The 15,384-nt window shown below is 42.0% G+C and overlaps 1 protein-coding gene across 3 annotated transcripts in view; it reads right to left on the reverse strand.

Moving 5' to 3' along the window:
• The window catches only part of kank4 (KN motif and ankyrin repeat domains 4), a 90,384-nt gene that overhangs the window by 17,773 nt on the left and 57,227 nt on the right, over nt 1-15,384 (reverse strand). For all 3 annotated transcript variants that reach the window (XM_088077530.1, XM_042512409.2, XM_088077532.1), the window contains exons 2-3: nt 7,776-7,849; nt 3,612-7,184 (exon numbers count right to left, since the gene is read on the reverse strand). In XM_088077530.1, coding sequence (XP_087933656.1) covers nt 3,612-7,184; nt 7,776-7,794 — 3,592 coding nt within the window. In that variant the 5' untranslated portion in view covers nt 7,795-7,849. The remainder of the gene's footprint in view (nt 1-3,611; nt 7,185-7,775; nt 7,850-15,384) is intronic.

Consider the following 15,384-nt stretch of genomic DNA (forward strand, 5'->3'; position numbering starts at 1 on the left):
AATTTTTCTTTATTAGGAGTGTCTCACAAAGAGTTGTCAGTGTGAGCTCATTACGTTTTAAAGGATTACATAAGTACGATGTATATATTCCATACACAGACAACAGTAAAACCAATGTGAGTGTATGGTATGACATTGTCAAAAAATTATTTGTCTTACTAGGAGTGCCATGAAGTCATTATTTTTTATTCATTTATTGTTTTACTTTCCTTTATTGTAAAATGCAGTAATAACAGAACCAGTGAAGGCAAGTGTAGGTACATATAAACAGACAAAAGAGATTATCTAAAGAAACACGAAGACATAGAATAAAAGTGAAGACAGCAGACCACTGAGAAAACACAATAACACAATTTAACAAAAAAGAAAATTAAAAAGGGGATAAAAGGGGGGTTATGAGTGAAGATCGACTGACATACAATAGACATATATATGTATGTGTATATATAAACCTACAGACACACACACACACATATAAATATATATATATATATATATATATATATATATATATATATATATATATATATATATATATATATATGAGCTCATTAATTTTAAGGATTATTCAAGAAAGAAATTATGGCAATTACACTCTCAAGAAGAAAAAGGAAATATATCTGATCAAATCAACTGACCATTGCATCTATTTTTACTTTGTTCAGGACCACACAAAGCATTTCCAGGGTGATGTACACAAGTCAAGATTAAAGGCCATGATGACAACGTACAACCTTGACATTGTAAGGCCTGCTTATGTTTGTAACTGCCCTATAATCGATTCTGCATGGGCTCCTTTGCTGACTCTCCTTGGCTCTAAGCCCAGTACGGCTGTCTTAGTTGTGCCTGACAGCGAGACATGGTGCAGAGGCTCTGTAATGTTTTATGCAGGGACATAACACATGTGGCTTTGAGCCAGAAACCACCGACTGAAAAGATCCAAGCGACCACCATCTAAGAAGAAGAATGCTTTTAGATCCTCTTCCTCTCAGGAGGTGGCGACTGGGAGAGAGGAAGTTTAAAACATATTTGGCATTTAAATACATCCTCTTACCATCTTCTAAAAAATAGAACAATTGTGTAATTTAACCTTCTCTCACTTTATCAGTTATACTGAGATGCTTCACTCATCCATACAAATCTCTAAAGCTCAACTCAAGTCTCTGATGGCTGGGATGAGTGAGGGTTGTCAGCAGTGGTGGTTTCCGACATTTGTAGAAGTAAAACACTGATATATTTTAAGGAAGACAGGCTGGGAACCTCAGATGGCAAAGATATAGAGAGAAACCACAAAGAGAATACTATATATCCAGGCATGCATGCAAACACAAATAACTTAAAACCAATCTAGAATTCTGTACTCCCAACACTGAACTTTAAATGAACTCGGAACATAAAATATGTGATGTGATAGCAGAGGGTTTCTGTGCTTCAGCTCCTGGGCCAGAAACAGAGCAGTGAGACATCGAGGGGGGAAGAAAGGAATTGTCCGTTTGATGTGTGTGAGGGTGTGTGAGGGTCTGTGCTTGAGTGTCCATTTGACTGTGTACTGTAAGTAAGCGCTTGTACGCATATATGTGCACTTGCCAGTATGAGTGTGGGTGTGTGTTTGTCTGTACTGTGTGAAGCAAGAATAAGTACTTTATCTGCCCACCTACTATATGACAGCCAGTATATACTGTATCTTATATACTGTATCTTTAAAACACAGTGTGTGTCTTGCTGCCACCATAGATGATGATATTGTCCTGCAGTTTTCACAGATAATGCTTCTAATTTTGAGTTTGAGTTGAGTTTGAGGAGATTAGTGGGTGGAAAATTGATCTGTTGATCAGGTCAAAGCTGATCAGATCGATGATCAGGTGCATTTAGACTCAGCGCAACGGTTAAGTTTCACTTTGGTCCAGCTCCAATGATATCAAATCAATTTGTGGTGGCAGATATTTTAATCGTTGTGGGCTGCCACAAATTAATGAATGTGTGCGAAACCTTGTAAATGAAATTGAATTCTAAGCATTTTTAAATATAAAAGAGGGCACTACTTGAATATCTTACACTTGTGTTGTACAGTGAAACTGAACAAACTGATTTCTACAAATGATGAAGTACTGACGGGGTGCATTCAGCTAAACCTTGATCACTATTAGAGAGAAGCTTCAAAAGAGGATGATAGCAGCAGATTGAGAGAAATCAAAAAAGAAAATATAATGAATAGAGTAGATATAACTATGGACTAGAGGGCCAACTAGACATTTTCTTTTCAAATAGTCCACTAAAAATAATTGGCTCAAAATTACAGTCCATATCACTCACAGTCATTGGACTACCGACAGAGAAGTGAATAATTAAATACCAACATACCTACAAGAGTAGCAGATATTATATTTCTGACAAGAGGGAAATAAAATCTTTTTTCCTGACTTTTTTCTACTTCAACTGCAGAATCAAACTGATATCTAGACACAGGGACTGTGTCCAAGTCCAAGGATATATCCTACAAAGATATACTCGTCAGGGCTCATTTGTACTCCCTTTACGTATGAAAATACGTACATCCAATTTAAACGTTGCAAATGTCACTGACCTTATACTTTTATGTGTCATTTATGATGGCACAAGTATAGTCAAAAGATGGCTCTAAAGGATAGTGTCAAAAGTTTCCGACAACAACAAAGAGGCGACGGTGGAGGATGTTGTTTTATTATACCTTTTAAATGACAGCATTATAGATGGCTGTAGACTGGGAGGGCAGTAAACACACTACAACAGATTTTTTTGTTCTGCCATTTTTTAAAATGTCTTCGTTATTTCCAACAGTTTATAACTCATTTGGACACTGCCCATACAGTCTCTGTTGATACTGCTCTGTGTGGTATGTATCTGTAAGCTTCAAGAAAACACGCACAGATTTGGACAAAATGGATGAGGAATACAGACAGAAGGCTCCATCCATGTCTTTATACATATCTGACATTAAGCATAAATGAGCCCTTACTCGTACATCAACCTAAATACTATTACTGCATATTTTAAGAGTCAGATACACAATAATCCTTGTTTTGACATAGTGCTGTTGAAAGAAACACCAAAAGGCGTGATTTGGAAGCACATCAGTTGTGTATTTATGAATGACAGAACAGGACCAGTGTGGTTTCAGATTGCAGTGGAAATAAACTAAGAACAATAATGACACCATCTTATTGTCAGTTTGATTGTAATTGTTTGTGTCTTACATCAGCTGAGAAGTTTGCAGGAATAAATGTTCTACATGAAAAGCTCTACACAAGTGACACCACAGAAATATGTCAAACCATTCTGTCAATGTTTAACTGCTCCTGTCGGCCTTTTTGTTCAAGGGAGAGAAGTATGGAGGGGAAATTAATATCCAAGGCTACTGAGTTGTATACGAACACATTAATCATGAGACTTCTTGGCAGTGATCAGAAGGAACATGCTGTAATTAAGTGTCATGGAGAGTAGGAGCTGTGAATAGAGTGGAATGGATTCAGCTCATTGAGTCCATTACAAAAGGTAAGCAGGTGTATGACAGACAGATGCACAATTGTGTATACAGTATAAACCGTGGGGTACAAATGGAACCACAGGCCTACCTTGTTCTTGCTGTTTGCTGGCGGCAGCTGCTTTCTGGCCTGGTGAGTAGAAGGCAGAGAGGACACTGAGGGAGCTGACCAGTTGACTTTGAATAGTGCTCATTTTGGAAGGACCAGGCTTCCCTGCTGGTTTCCCTGTCGTTGCTGCGGGGACTGCCTTCCCCGCAGGCTTGGCTGATGCTCCTTTCCCTGCCTCTGCTCTTTTCCCTGCCGTCTGTTTCTGTGTGCTGGGGCTTTCCTGCTGGCTGGCCGTCTGTTGAGTTCCAGAGCTGCTCCCCAGCTGCGCCCACTGCTCGCCCAAAAGCCCTGTTAACCGTGTTACGACTTGTCCCAAAGCCGCAGGCGATGTTGGTGACTCACTGGAGCCTCGACGAGAGGCCTGGGCTTCACTAGAGCCTCGGCGCGAGGTCTGGGCTTCGCTTGAATCACGACGTTGGGCTGTTTCACCGGAGCCTCTGCGAGAAGGCTGAGCCTCACCAGCGCCCCGCCGTGAGGCCTGGGCTTCATTTGAACCACGGCGCTGGGCTGTTTCACTGGAGCCTCTACGCAGTGATTGTGTCTCGCTGGCATCCTTGTGAGGGGGTTGAGTCTCACTGGAACTTCTACGAGAGCCCTGAGACTGAGGTTGGGTGTCGCTTGACCCCTGACGAGTTGGGCGGGTCTGGACTTCTCCTGATCCACGACTAGGAGGTTGTGATACACTGGATCCTCTCTGTGATGCTTTAAGCTCTTTGGAGTCCCGCCGAGTTGCAGTGCTTTGAGAACGAGACTGCGCTTGAATAGTTTTGGGACGGGCTTGGACCTCTCTGGAGCCTGGAGGCGGGCCCTGAGTCCCAGTCTGAGGTTGTGATTGAGACTGTTTCTCACTAGACTCTCCAGGAGGCCTCTTTGCTAGGGTGTCGTCCTCAACCTGAGAAAGAGATGGAACTTGCTGTTTTGTCTGTGGTTCAGAGAGAGATGTTGGAGTTTGGGCCTCAAAAGATGCAGGTTCAGGTGGACCCTGCACCTGGGGCTGCTGGGCTTGAGTTTCACTGGATCCCCTACGAGGACGCACAGGTGCAGTCTGAAGCTGAGAAGGTGATGGCTGCGCCTGCTCTGCTGAGAGCTTTCGGCCTCTCTGGGGTCGCACAGGAGCTACTGTCTTTATAGTTGTGTTATCTGCTGCTGCTGTTACTACAACCGTGTCAGTGACCACAGTTTCTTTGATTGCTGCACACACAGTCTCACCTTCTGCTTTTTGTTTTTTCTCCACAGTCTCAAGTGCAATCTGCTGGGTTTCAACAATTTCTGTTACTTCACTTTTTGGGGGTTTCGTTTCTTTTTTTTCAGAGTCCTTCTGTGCTGTAACCATTTCAAGCTTTGATTCTGTGCTTTCTTCTGCTGCAACAAGTGGACTGGTACGGCCTTCACCCTGACTTACAATATCCAGAACTACAGTTTGATCAGCTCTGCTCTCTGTAATTGTACCCTGTGTGACAACTTTCACACTTCCACTGTCTTCACTATGTCTTTGAATGCTTTCATTTGCTTCCTTATCTTCCACTCTTTCACAGACCACAGTACTTACATCCTCTACTCTTTCACTGTCCACACTTTCTCTCATTTCACTCTCTTCTTCTGCTCCTCTGGCTGGATTGCTTTCTTGTCGTCTTTCTACATCTGTCTCAGTCTGCTGGTCTGTCCTCTGTGCTTCCAATGTCTCTGTCACCCTGTCCACAGTGTCCACTCTCTCTGTCACTGTGCCCCGTTCTACACTGCTTGCCCTCGGTCTCTGTGGATGATCTGTTACTGTTTCTCCCTCTGTTTCTGTGACTTGGTTTACCCTTTCTGCTAGGGGCGTCTCGGTCATCTGATCTTGAGTGGCGATCCTCTCAGTTACTGTGCCCCGTTCCATGCTGTTGGCTCTGGGTCTTGGTGGGCTCACAGCAGCTACCTCTGCTCCCGTCTCTGTCACCTGTCCATATGTGTCAACTTCATTAGCCTCTGTGCCTTGATCTGAACTTCCAGCCATTGGTTTGGGTACGCACACCTCAATACAGATTCTATCTGTATCGGTTCCCTGATCTACTGTACCAGGCGATTCTGTCTCCGTCTCCTGATTGGCAAAATCTACTTTTTCTGTCTCTGTCCCTGTGTCAATACTCTCTCTTCTTGGCCTGCTGTGTGCCTCTGGAGAACACACCTCCACTCTCATTCCGTCACTCAGTTGTAGTATTTTTTCCTCTTTTACCTTGTTCTCATTTATTTGCTCTTTCAAAAGAGTATTTGTTCTCTCCAAGTCTTGTTTAGCCTGAGTAAGTTTAGCCTCCAGTATCATTAGCTTCTCCTGCAGATTCTGCATACTGTCTGGGTCCTCAACTTTTCCGCCTTTTGCTGCATCACCATCTTGAATACTGCTTGTCTCTGCGTCTTTTATAGCCACCCTAAGTGATGTTAATTCCTGCCCTGCAATGTCCTGTGATAGTTTTCTCACTGCATGCTCCACTGGACTCTCTTTTTGTTTGTCTGATTTTTCTGACAGCTGCGCATGTCTCTCCGATTCTTGCTCTGACAACCCGCTCTCTTTTTGTAACACTTTACTTTTCTCTGTAACACTTTGTCTCCCTTTCTCTGTTACTGGCTTTGTTGGCACACGCTCTGAAGCTTCTAAACCTCCAGTGGGTTGAGTCATCAGAGCTAAGTTGAGCCCTTCTGTGGGTCTGTGTCCTTGTGGCTGAACACGTGTCCCAGAGTCAGAATGTGTTGCTGTTGTAGAGGAGGATGTGGAAACCTGGGCTTGAGCTTTGGCTTGGGCTTGGAGCTGAAGCAGGAGCCTCTCTCTCTCCTCCCTCAGTGAGCAGATCTGAGCCTTTAGTTCTGGGATGGTTTTGACCTGCTCTTCCAGCTCTCTAACTCGCTTGAGTGCCACAGTAATCTGTTGGTGAAGCCCCGTCCGATCCTGGGGAACACACCGTCTCTCTGTGATGTCCGGTGAAGCACGGAACACATTCTCTGTTGATCCACTCTCTGGTGTTCCCACAACACGGTCTGGACTGCTTGAATCAGAACCTTTCCGTTGCTGTAGGGTGATGGGCATGCTTGATGCTCGTAGCAGATTCGGACGGCTTTGATTCTCCACATTTTTGTCTTCAACATCCCGAGCTCCAGCTCCTACTTCCTCTCTGGGCTTGGCTGAAACGTAGCCAGCTACTTGACCGGTTGTCCCCCTGCTGCTTTGGCTCGGAGTTCCCCCTTCACTTGCCTTAAAGTCGAAGATCTGTTGGACTTCTGTCACCCGTGATTTCGGCTTGGGCCCCAGGGTGGATGTCCCAGACCATGTGCTGTCCTTTTCCTTAGGTACCGGCCTAACCCCATGCCCAGGAAGGCTAAAATTTCTGGGCAGAGTGCTGAATTTTGGCGGTCCCTTGACTCTTCGCTGAATGTGGACCCTTTTGATGGTATTGCCTTTTTCAATATCGTCAACATACTTGAGGAAGTCAAGGTCCAGGTGGAAGCCATAGGGAGTTTCCACTGAGTAGGGCAGCTGCTTCCTCTGAACACCGCCCTCACTGGCGTTGGTCTGAAAGCCGTTGGCTATAAGGAATTAACATAAAAATCAATCAGTTAATCAATGCTTCTCCTCCTTCTACTATTAGAAATAACAACGAAGACAATAATAATAGCTGGAATTATACAACGAAAATGTATTGAGACATTCAATTGCTTGATAAAATGAACATGAACCAATTCACAGATTATCATCAGCATTGTTACTCCTTTTTATCACTTGTACAGACAGGCTGCACTGTGCTTCACACATGGTGCTTCATTATGTAAAACCATATCACTTACTGGGAAGTAATTATCATGCAGTGATTGCGCCAAAACAAACTAATCAGCATGCAAAACGCTGCTCATGCTGTGTCAACTTATGAATACCGTATGAGACAGGGGACGGTTATCACCTGAAGGAAATAAAGCCTTCATTGCTTCTGGCCACACAGAGGATTAGGAAGTTAAATGTTTAACCCTTTAAGTCTTTATTGTATTGTGTAATGGACAGTCTGATTGTACAGGATTAACTGCTATACTTGGAGTTGTAGAAAAGTAAGACAAATCTGATTTGTGGCAGATGAAGCTAGTATCAAGGAGATTGTTTGTTTAAACGCTTTTAGTGACACTCACCACTTTTCTTGTCCATCATGGGACACAGAGTTCTCAGTCATCGACTTGTGTTTGCTACAGTTGGAGCTGGCAGCCTGGATAAAACAGAAATGAGAGAGATGTGTGAGAAACTGAAATATTATCCATCAATGTCTTCTGAACAGAACTGTATTCAACGTTCTGCCAACTCTAATGTTTTACAGTAGAATGACAGATGTGTGAAATCAGAAAACAGTGTCTGGTCCTTGCGGATTAGGTTCCAAAAATTGTGCAGCCTCAAACAGCCCGAAGGTTTCTTTTGTTTAAGTTTCTTGTTCTCAAAGATTCGCTGAATATTTTCATTGGTTCAGTGCAGCAACTGAAATAAGACAACTCATATAACAAGAGAGCAAATATTTGCCTCTCTGAGATAAGATATTCAATAAGTTATGCAAGACCATCCTCCGGCCTTTGCTGGATTGCCAGGGGACAAAAACTGTACAAAATATGCTGACTGCTGTCAAAACTAACTTAAGCAATTTGCAATGGTATATAGATAAACCAAATATTATTTACATGTAGCAATATTTTAATCACACAGTGTTAAAACAGCACATTTTTATACTGTATACTGACAAATAGTTCCGTGTACAGCAGGGCTGCAGTACTAACAGTCCAGATGGTTGTACTGGGGTGTGGAAAGGCATTTCAATTATTTGGCTCCTATGCAGCTGTGACTTTAAATGTAATAGAAAAAGGAGGTAAATATGCACTTAATTATTGTGCAGGCTCAGCTACTTTCCTGAAGACAACATTAAAAAGGTATACCAAGTAACAGTAAATATTAATAGTGCAATGAGGGGAAAGGTAATTCCATTGTGTCCATTAACTTAATTTGATTTGCCTTGCTGAGGCATTTAAAGTCAACACAACCCTGGACAGACCCACAGAAGGGAACACGTTCCATTTGGTGCCACCATGTATCATTTGTTCCACTTGGAGAAGCCAAGAAACCAGAGCCAGTCGCCCCTTTTTTACAATGAGCTTACTAAGGAGTTAGAGCTAAGTGAGATGGAAAACAATTCAGCAAGGGGAGTCAGAACTTTTAAGGGCTTATGTAAAGCTTCCTAATAAAATATCCAATACTACTAATAAAAGCCGGGCAATTTGGCCAGATTTGAGTGAGCTGCACAGCTCAAATCCATATTAAATGAACACTTGAGCCCATACGGACAAATGTCAACTTTAAGGCTATTTAGCAAATAGGCACACATTATTCATGCAAGTTCCATGCAGATTTGTGTCACTGGAGAAAAATATCTGCTAGTGCACAAGTGCCTGTAGCTATGGTTTAATACATCCTGGAGTTCAGTCGTCAACATGTGAGGTTATTTTTAGTAGTTGGTCTGCCATATGCAGATATATGGTATATGTATAGTAACAGGTTGTATTGATGGAGGATTTGGTTGGTTTTTTTTTACACCAGGTTTTCAGGCCTTGTATTTTATTGTGCCCCTGGGTTACAAGTTACTGCTGATGTTATGACTGATGCTATATTGTACTGCAAATAGATAGAATATTGCAACAATGCAGGTCATATTGCTTTAATGGTGTTGTCTCTGTCATATGTCATTTGCTCTCCTATTTTGATGACATTTTTTACACTCAAAGATGATAGAGGTCTAGTGGGAATATGGAAACACTGTTTCTACAGAGGCGATTTTCCTATTTGAAATGGCTGTTTTGAAGTCTCTAAAGAATGGGAACACACACCTCCACATTGTATCTTCCGACAAGAAGTTTGTGACACTAAGAACAAGTCTAATGCATAAATACTGAACATACTAGTTGGCCTTTTCTTTGTAGCAGTTCAGTCCTAGTTTCTGAATCAATTTTCAACTGAACCTGTACCAAACTGGATCTCTAAAAGTCACCCACACTCTAAAGCTTGGGACCACTGCCCATCCTCATTACGAAGCAGTCAAATATCCTTGCTTTGTCAGTGATATTGGCGTCAGACAACAACATCAAAAGTTGCCTTTTGTGGCAGTTTGATAGATAAGCTGACGGGCGGTGTTAGTTGAGAACGCAGCTGGACAGAGCCTTTTGCAGTGTTATGATACGCCACTGGCTGCAGTCAGGTTGAAATGCTCCTGGTAAGACCGCTATAGGGTGGGTGGGAGGTGCGGTGGCTGGGTCCAACAAATGGACAGTGTTCACTTCCCGTATGAAAGTCTGGCCAAACTGTGATGTGTTTTTCAAAACCAAATAACGTGCTTTTGTTGCATAATCCTATCTACATGCTTTTGCTGCATCCCAACGTTGGTTGCTGTATGCTTTTCTTGCCAAATCTTAACTATGTGCTTTTGTTGCCTAAAGTTAACCATGTGCTTTTGATGACATCCTAGCATTGGCTGCAGCGTCCCAGAATGTCCTCAGCAGATGCAGGAGATACCTAGAGCATAATATGTAAACGCAAAAGTCTGCTAACAAAGCAGCAATATGTGACAACTTGGGATGAGAGCATATGTGTGCATATATGTGTGCTTGTACTGTAAAGTTCTTTGCTAATATAGAAAAGTTTGTAGTTCATAGTCCTGGCCAGCAGGTAAGCTCTGTGTCGTACAGTGCTGAGTGGAGACATATTGCAAGGCAAGCAATACACAAGCTGGCAATGCAATCAATCAAAATGACAGCCAGTCCACCCAGGGCCCAAACAGGAACTATAACAAGCTCTATTTGGCCCCTGTACCGTCTTTATAGATAGAGCCTTAATAATGAAAAGAGCTGGTGACCTGGAGCACAAATGTTGTCTCCGTTACAGATGAACAGATATACACGAACACATCGACGAGAGGCAAACAGATCAACTGACTGACAGCCTCGGCACAGGATCTGACACCATGTGATTGCAACCATGGCAACCATTCTTCAATCCACTACTTCTGCATGTCCCAGGAGTGAGGGGAGCACAGGCATTCCTGACTCCTCCTGATGCTTAATGTGACTACGATTGGCCCGCTGTCCTTAAGGCTTAATTAGCCGATTTGGGAGCAGAAGAATGCTGCTCGTAATTGCTGAGTGAAGTACAGGCAGACCCCGCTGGCAATTATACACAGTGGGCAGGCAACAAAACCCTCCTTAATTAGATCATTACCGAAACGTAGAGACAGAGGTAGAGTAGGAGAGAATGGAGAAGGGACAGAAAGAGGGGGAGCTGAGATATAAAGTAGGGGGGAGAGAATAAAGAATGGAGATAGGGTGGAGAATAAGTGGAGAACGATGAATGAAAGTTTGGGTTTGAGTTTGGCAAATGTATGATAGAAAGTAACAAGTAGGGGTCGAAGCAACAAAAAAGATGATGCTGTAGGGAAAAAAATGGCACAGTAACAATCAGAACAGCTTGGAAAGAGTCCTAGCCTTACCCACACTGCAGTTGTCAAGATTGTTTAAAGTCTCCCCCTTTGTTTAGGGGGAAGTCACTCTTAAACTTACACTAGGTAACTTTTATAAAACAAAAAATAACTTATTTGCTGAAAATGTCTTGAGATACATAGTCTCATAAAATCCTGTTCCTGTGGCTTCTCCTAATGCTCCTAATTGCATTTGCAAGAATCCACCCTGCCTGAATGCAAACAGCCAATCAGAGCCTAACTTCACAGCAGAAATAAACGTGTTTGTATGAAAATGCTTTTGGTCTCTGTAGCTGTTTTAAACATTTATGACAACTGTACAGGAAATGATTTTTTATTTTATTTTTTATAACTCACCCATTTACATTTTATTAAGGACATAATTTACGCATATTTAATGGCGGGTGGCTTGAGTGACAGACTGTCTGAAGAAAGTGTCCTCAGCTTGCAATCAGATCCACCCTTGCTCCTTTACAACACAAGCCCCAAAAACTACCTACTTTAGCTTTAATGCTTGTATAACTAATGAAAGGCCTCAGGGCAACAGAGAAATCATGCTGCATTTGGTGATATTCAGCAAGGTAATATGGATGATTACCTTATAAAATTAACCATATTATCATTCTATAAACATCTACTGCCAAAGGCATAAGTTTGTATATGCAGTGTTATTGCAGCATGGTAACTAGTGGATCATCCAGGTTAGGCTGGTGATTAAATATTGGAAGCCCTTGGTGATGCATGATCCACACTGGATTACAGTCATAATGACTATGAGCTAAAAGCTCATAAAGGCCTTGTTAATCCAAATTGACAGTATTTGCCACAGGCTAAACAAGGCTAAAAGGAAGCCACGGGCATGTGTGTCCAAAACTGTGTTTGCGTGTGTCAGCACCCATTTAGTCACTCTCTTTGTCAGTGTTAATGTGTGTGTGATTACAGTATGTATGTGTGTGTCTGGTTGAGTCACTGTTTTTGAACAGTCTCGCACACGCACAACATAACCCCTTAAAGGACATGCAGTAATCTTTCATCAGCAATCCAATAACTATGACAGCTGGTCGAGAGGCGACGACATCGGTTAATGTGAAGCCCGGAAGACAGGAATAATAAGAGTATAGTAAATAAGCTCATACTGACAGCCAGGGGTTTTCATATGTCATCAGCATGGAAACTTCAGCTTAAGTAATGTTGTTGTTTTTCTTTTGGGTATTTTTGGAATAGAGGCCCATTGAATCAACTAAATACTCAATGTGGTATTGTAAAATGTCATACAGCCAATGGGGAAAACTGCTATTTGTACAAATCAAGCATGTTACGATAGAAGTTAAGGTTACACTGACTGCCAAGCATTTTTAAATTATATATAAACCCACACACACCAGACAAACACACATTCTCAGAAAATTACTGCTGACCCAACCTACCAAGAAAAGGGGGGAAAGCATTAATTGAATGTCATGGGTCATTACATTGGAGTGCCTGTGTACTGGAGATTGAATTAGTCTGATACTGTGACACAGAGCAGGCTTACACAGAAGACAGGCCAACAGGAAATAGGACTGGAGAGCACGAGCAGGGGACAGGAGGTGGGCGGTTGGAAGAGAGAAAGCGGGTGAGAAAGTAAGAAAAGAGGCAGAGATGGGAGTGGCAGCTGCACACTCGTATCACAGACATGCAGAGCAGCTTTGCCGTTATGTTTCCCTCTCTTCCAGCTCTCATTCTGTCATTTTCTGTCTCGTACTCATTTCATTAAATAAATAAAAAAGGTATGCATGAATGCATTACAATCTCTCATACGAACACACTTGAGCACTGTGCACCGGCTGCCGTTCTAAACATGAGTGTTCATTAGCGACGTGAAAGCAACAGTGGGGAGCTGCAAACAGCAATAGAGGAGAGAGGAATAGAAAAGACAGCAACAATAACAGGTCCCCAAGTCCTTATCACAGCTCTGACATGGGACTGGCAATCTCTATTTACACATGTACTACCTTGAGAACGAAGGCAGAACAGTTGGACTTAATATGCTGGGTCTCAGCCTGAGAGAAACAAGTAAGAGCACATGTGGGGACAAACACAGATAAAGACACACATATGCAAAGTACTGAACATTTTGGTTAAATGCCTTGTGCTGCACAATCTTACAGGGGTGCAATTTCAAGAAAGCAGCGGAAGGTAGCATCTCATGGGGCACCTGACTCAAAGATTACTTTGCAACCTAATTTAGGTGTTTAAATGTGCCTTGTTAACATTTAAAGATACTTGAGGACATTTCTAAATTTAAAGTTACTGGATTAAAAAATGTAGCTGTTTTTACAGCAGTTTCTAACTTCAGTGAATTGGTTTTGTTTTGATATCCTTAACGGATTCATTTACTGAATCAGGGAAGTTTACAGGATTTAAAAGCTTTCACTAAGCAGGCTTACCTCATTCGAATTAGGAGAGTAATTGTTTAAAGCCAATCAGGACCACAACTGTGTTTGTCGTCAAGACCTTGGGTTAACCCTCACACTCTAACCTTAACCCTTACCCTAGACATCTCTCTTGACATTACTACAGTAAAGTGGATAGTTTTTTGGTTGTTCTGTATTTGTTTTTTGTTTTGTTGTTGGTTGTCAGTCTCATCAGCTACATTTAAATGGGAGAAGGGGGTGTATCAGTAAACAGAAACAAGCAGCATGTGCAAATAGGATCTCATGGATTACACCTACCTCTATACACCTGCTCAGGAGCACACAACCGAAATCTGTCCTGTGCTATTTCATACCATTAAAACAAGACATTAAAACAAGACAACTTTGCAACTTTGGTAAGAGGAAACCACACAGTATTACTTGAATAACTCTGCAATAATATGCTCCATTGCTCAATTCAATGCACTTTGCAGCAGCGCCTTACTGGTCTTGTGTACGTACACACTGTATAAAAGAAGTAGATGTAGCCACCATGACATCACACTTTAGTAAGTGGACTACCTTTTTGAAGACTCAAATTTAGCATTTATGGGCTTCACTATCTTGTTTCTTTGGGGCCAAAAGTGCCATATTAGGACAAAAAGGTGGAGCTGTGTAGGATACGCAATACTATGCTGTGGTAGGGACTTGTCAGTCACAAGGTAGCTATGCCATAAAGCATAGCCTTCTTTATCATTTATTTTTCTCTAAATTGGGAACATAATTTAGAAAATGTATAAATACTGGCATGTCACCATCTGGTTTGGGGACTCCTGTTCTGAGGCCTAAAGTTCTACATTGCAGCCAATGCCATCTTGGTGTTTTGGAACCAGAAGTTACTAGCACTGTGGTGGAGCGAGGGGTGGATCTAACTGAGAAGCCGAGGACATTATTGGCAGACAGCCAAACTGTTGAGTTATTTAATAATTCACCTGCTGTACAGCTGCCATGAAGGGGCAAATTACCTATGGAGATCAAGTTGCCTGTCAAACAATTGCAGTTTTTGGCACTTTGGCATTGGCTTCATTTTTCAGCCTCAGCTGCTGTGTTTGACCAGTAGTTTAAGGTGGCTAATTTTAGCTAGCTTTAGAATTATATCATTATTTTTTCATTGTACATATTCTTGTACTTTTGCTGTTAGGTTTTAGAATTTTCTGTAAAGCTTTTCTTTGAAAGGATTTAGTGTCACATCATGAAAGCTGTTCCTTTTTTTTCAGGAGGTTACATTAAATCCGATGTTTATCATCCATTATGTACTCATCTGGATCCCATTAAAGACACATTCCTTATAATACAAGTGGGAGTGAGAGCCACAGCTGACAGTGCAATTAGTTCAATCTAGTGAGTTGCAGGTGTGGATGACAATTTTACATAATGACACACTACAGCATGGAGATGCTTTAGAGCAGCAAGCTGAGAAAATTCACTAACAAGACAACTGGGAACTGGAAAGTTTCTGATTGAACCAGATGAAATGGGTTATGCTGTTGCTGTCCATATCATGCAGACAGAACCAGGAGACATTTATTGGATATCTCAGTACTTATTCTGTGTGTGCTCTGCAGGAACAGATCAATCCCTCTGCTCTACAAGACATTTGAGCACAGTCTCACTCCAGTCTAAGATTATCTCTGTCTATGTAGAGTACATTACAACAGTACTAATATAATACATCCTCTGGGCCAATTTGGCTTTAATCTTCTTCACTGTAGCTCATTCTGGTTCATCATCCAGACCTTTTCTTTCCAGTCCTAATCCAGTATGATCTAGTCTCGTCCAGTA

Source organism: Plectropomus leopardus, chromosome 5, assembly GCF_026936395.1.
Source record: "Plectropomus leopardus strain MGB_pleo_1.0 chromosome 5, ASM2693639v1, whole genome shotgun sequence".
Lineage (NCBI taxonomy): Eukaryota > Metazoa > Chordata > Actinopteri > Perciformes > Serranidae > Plectropomus > Plectropomus leopardus.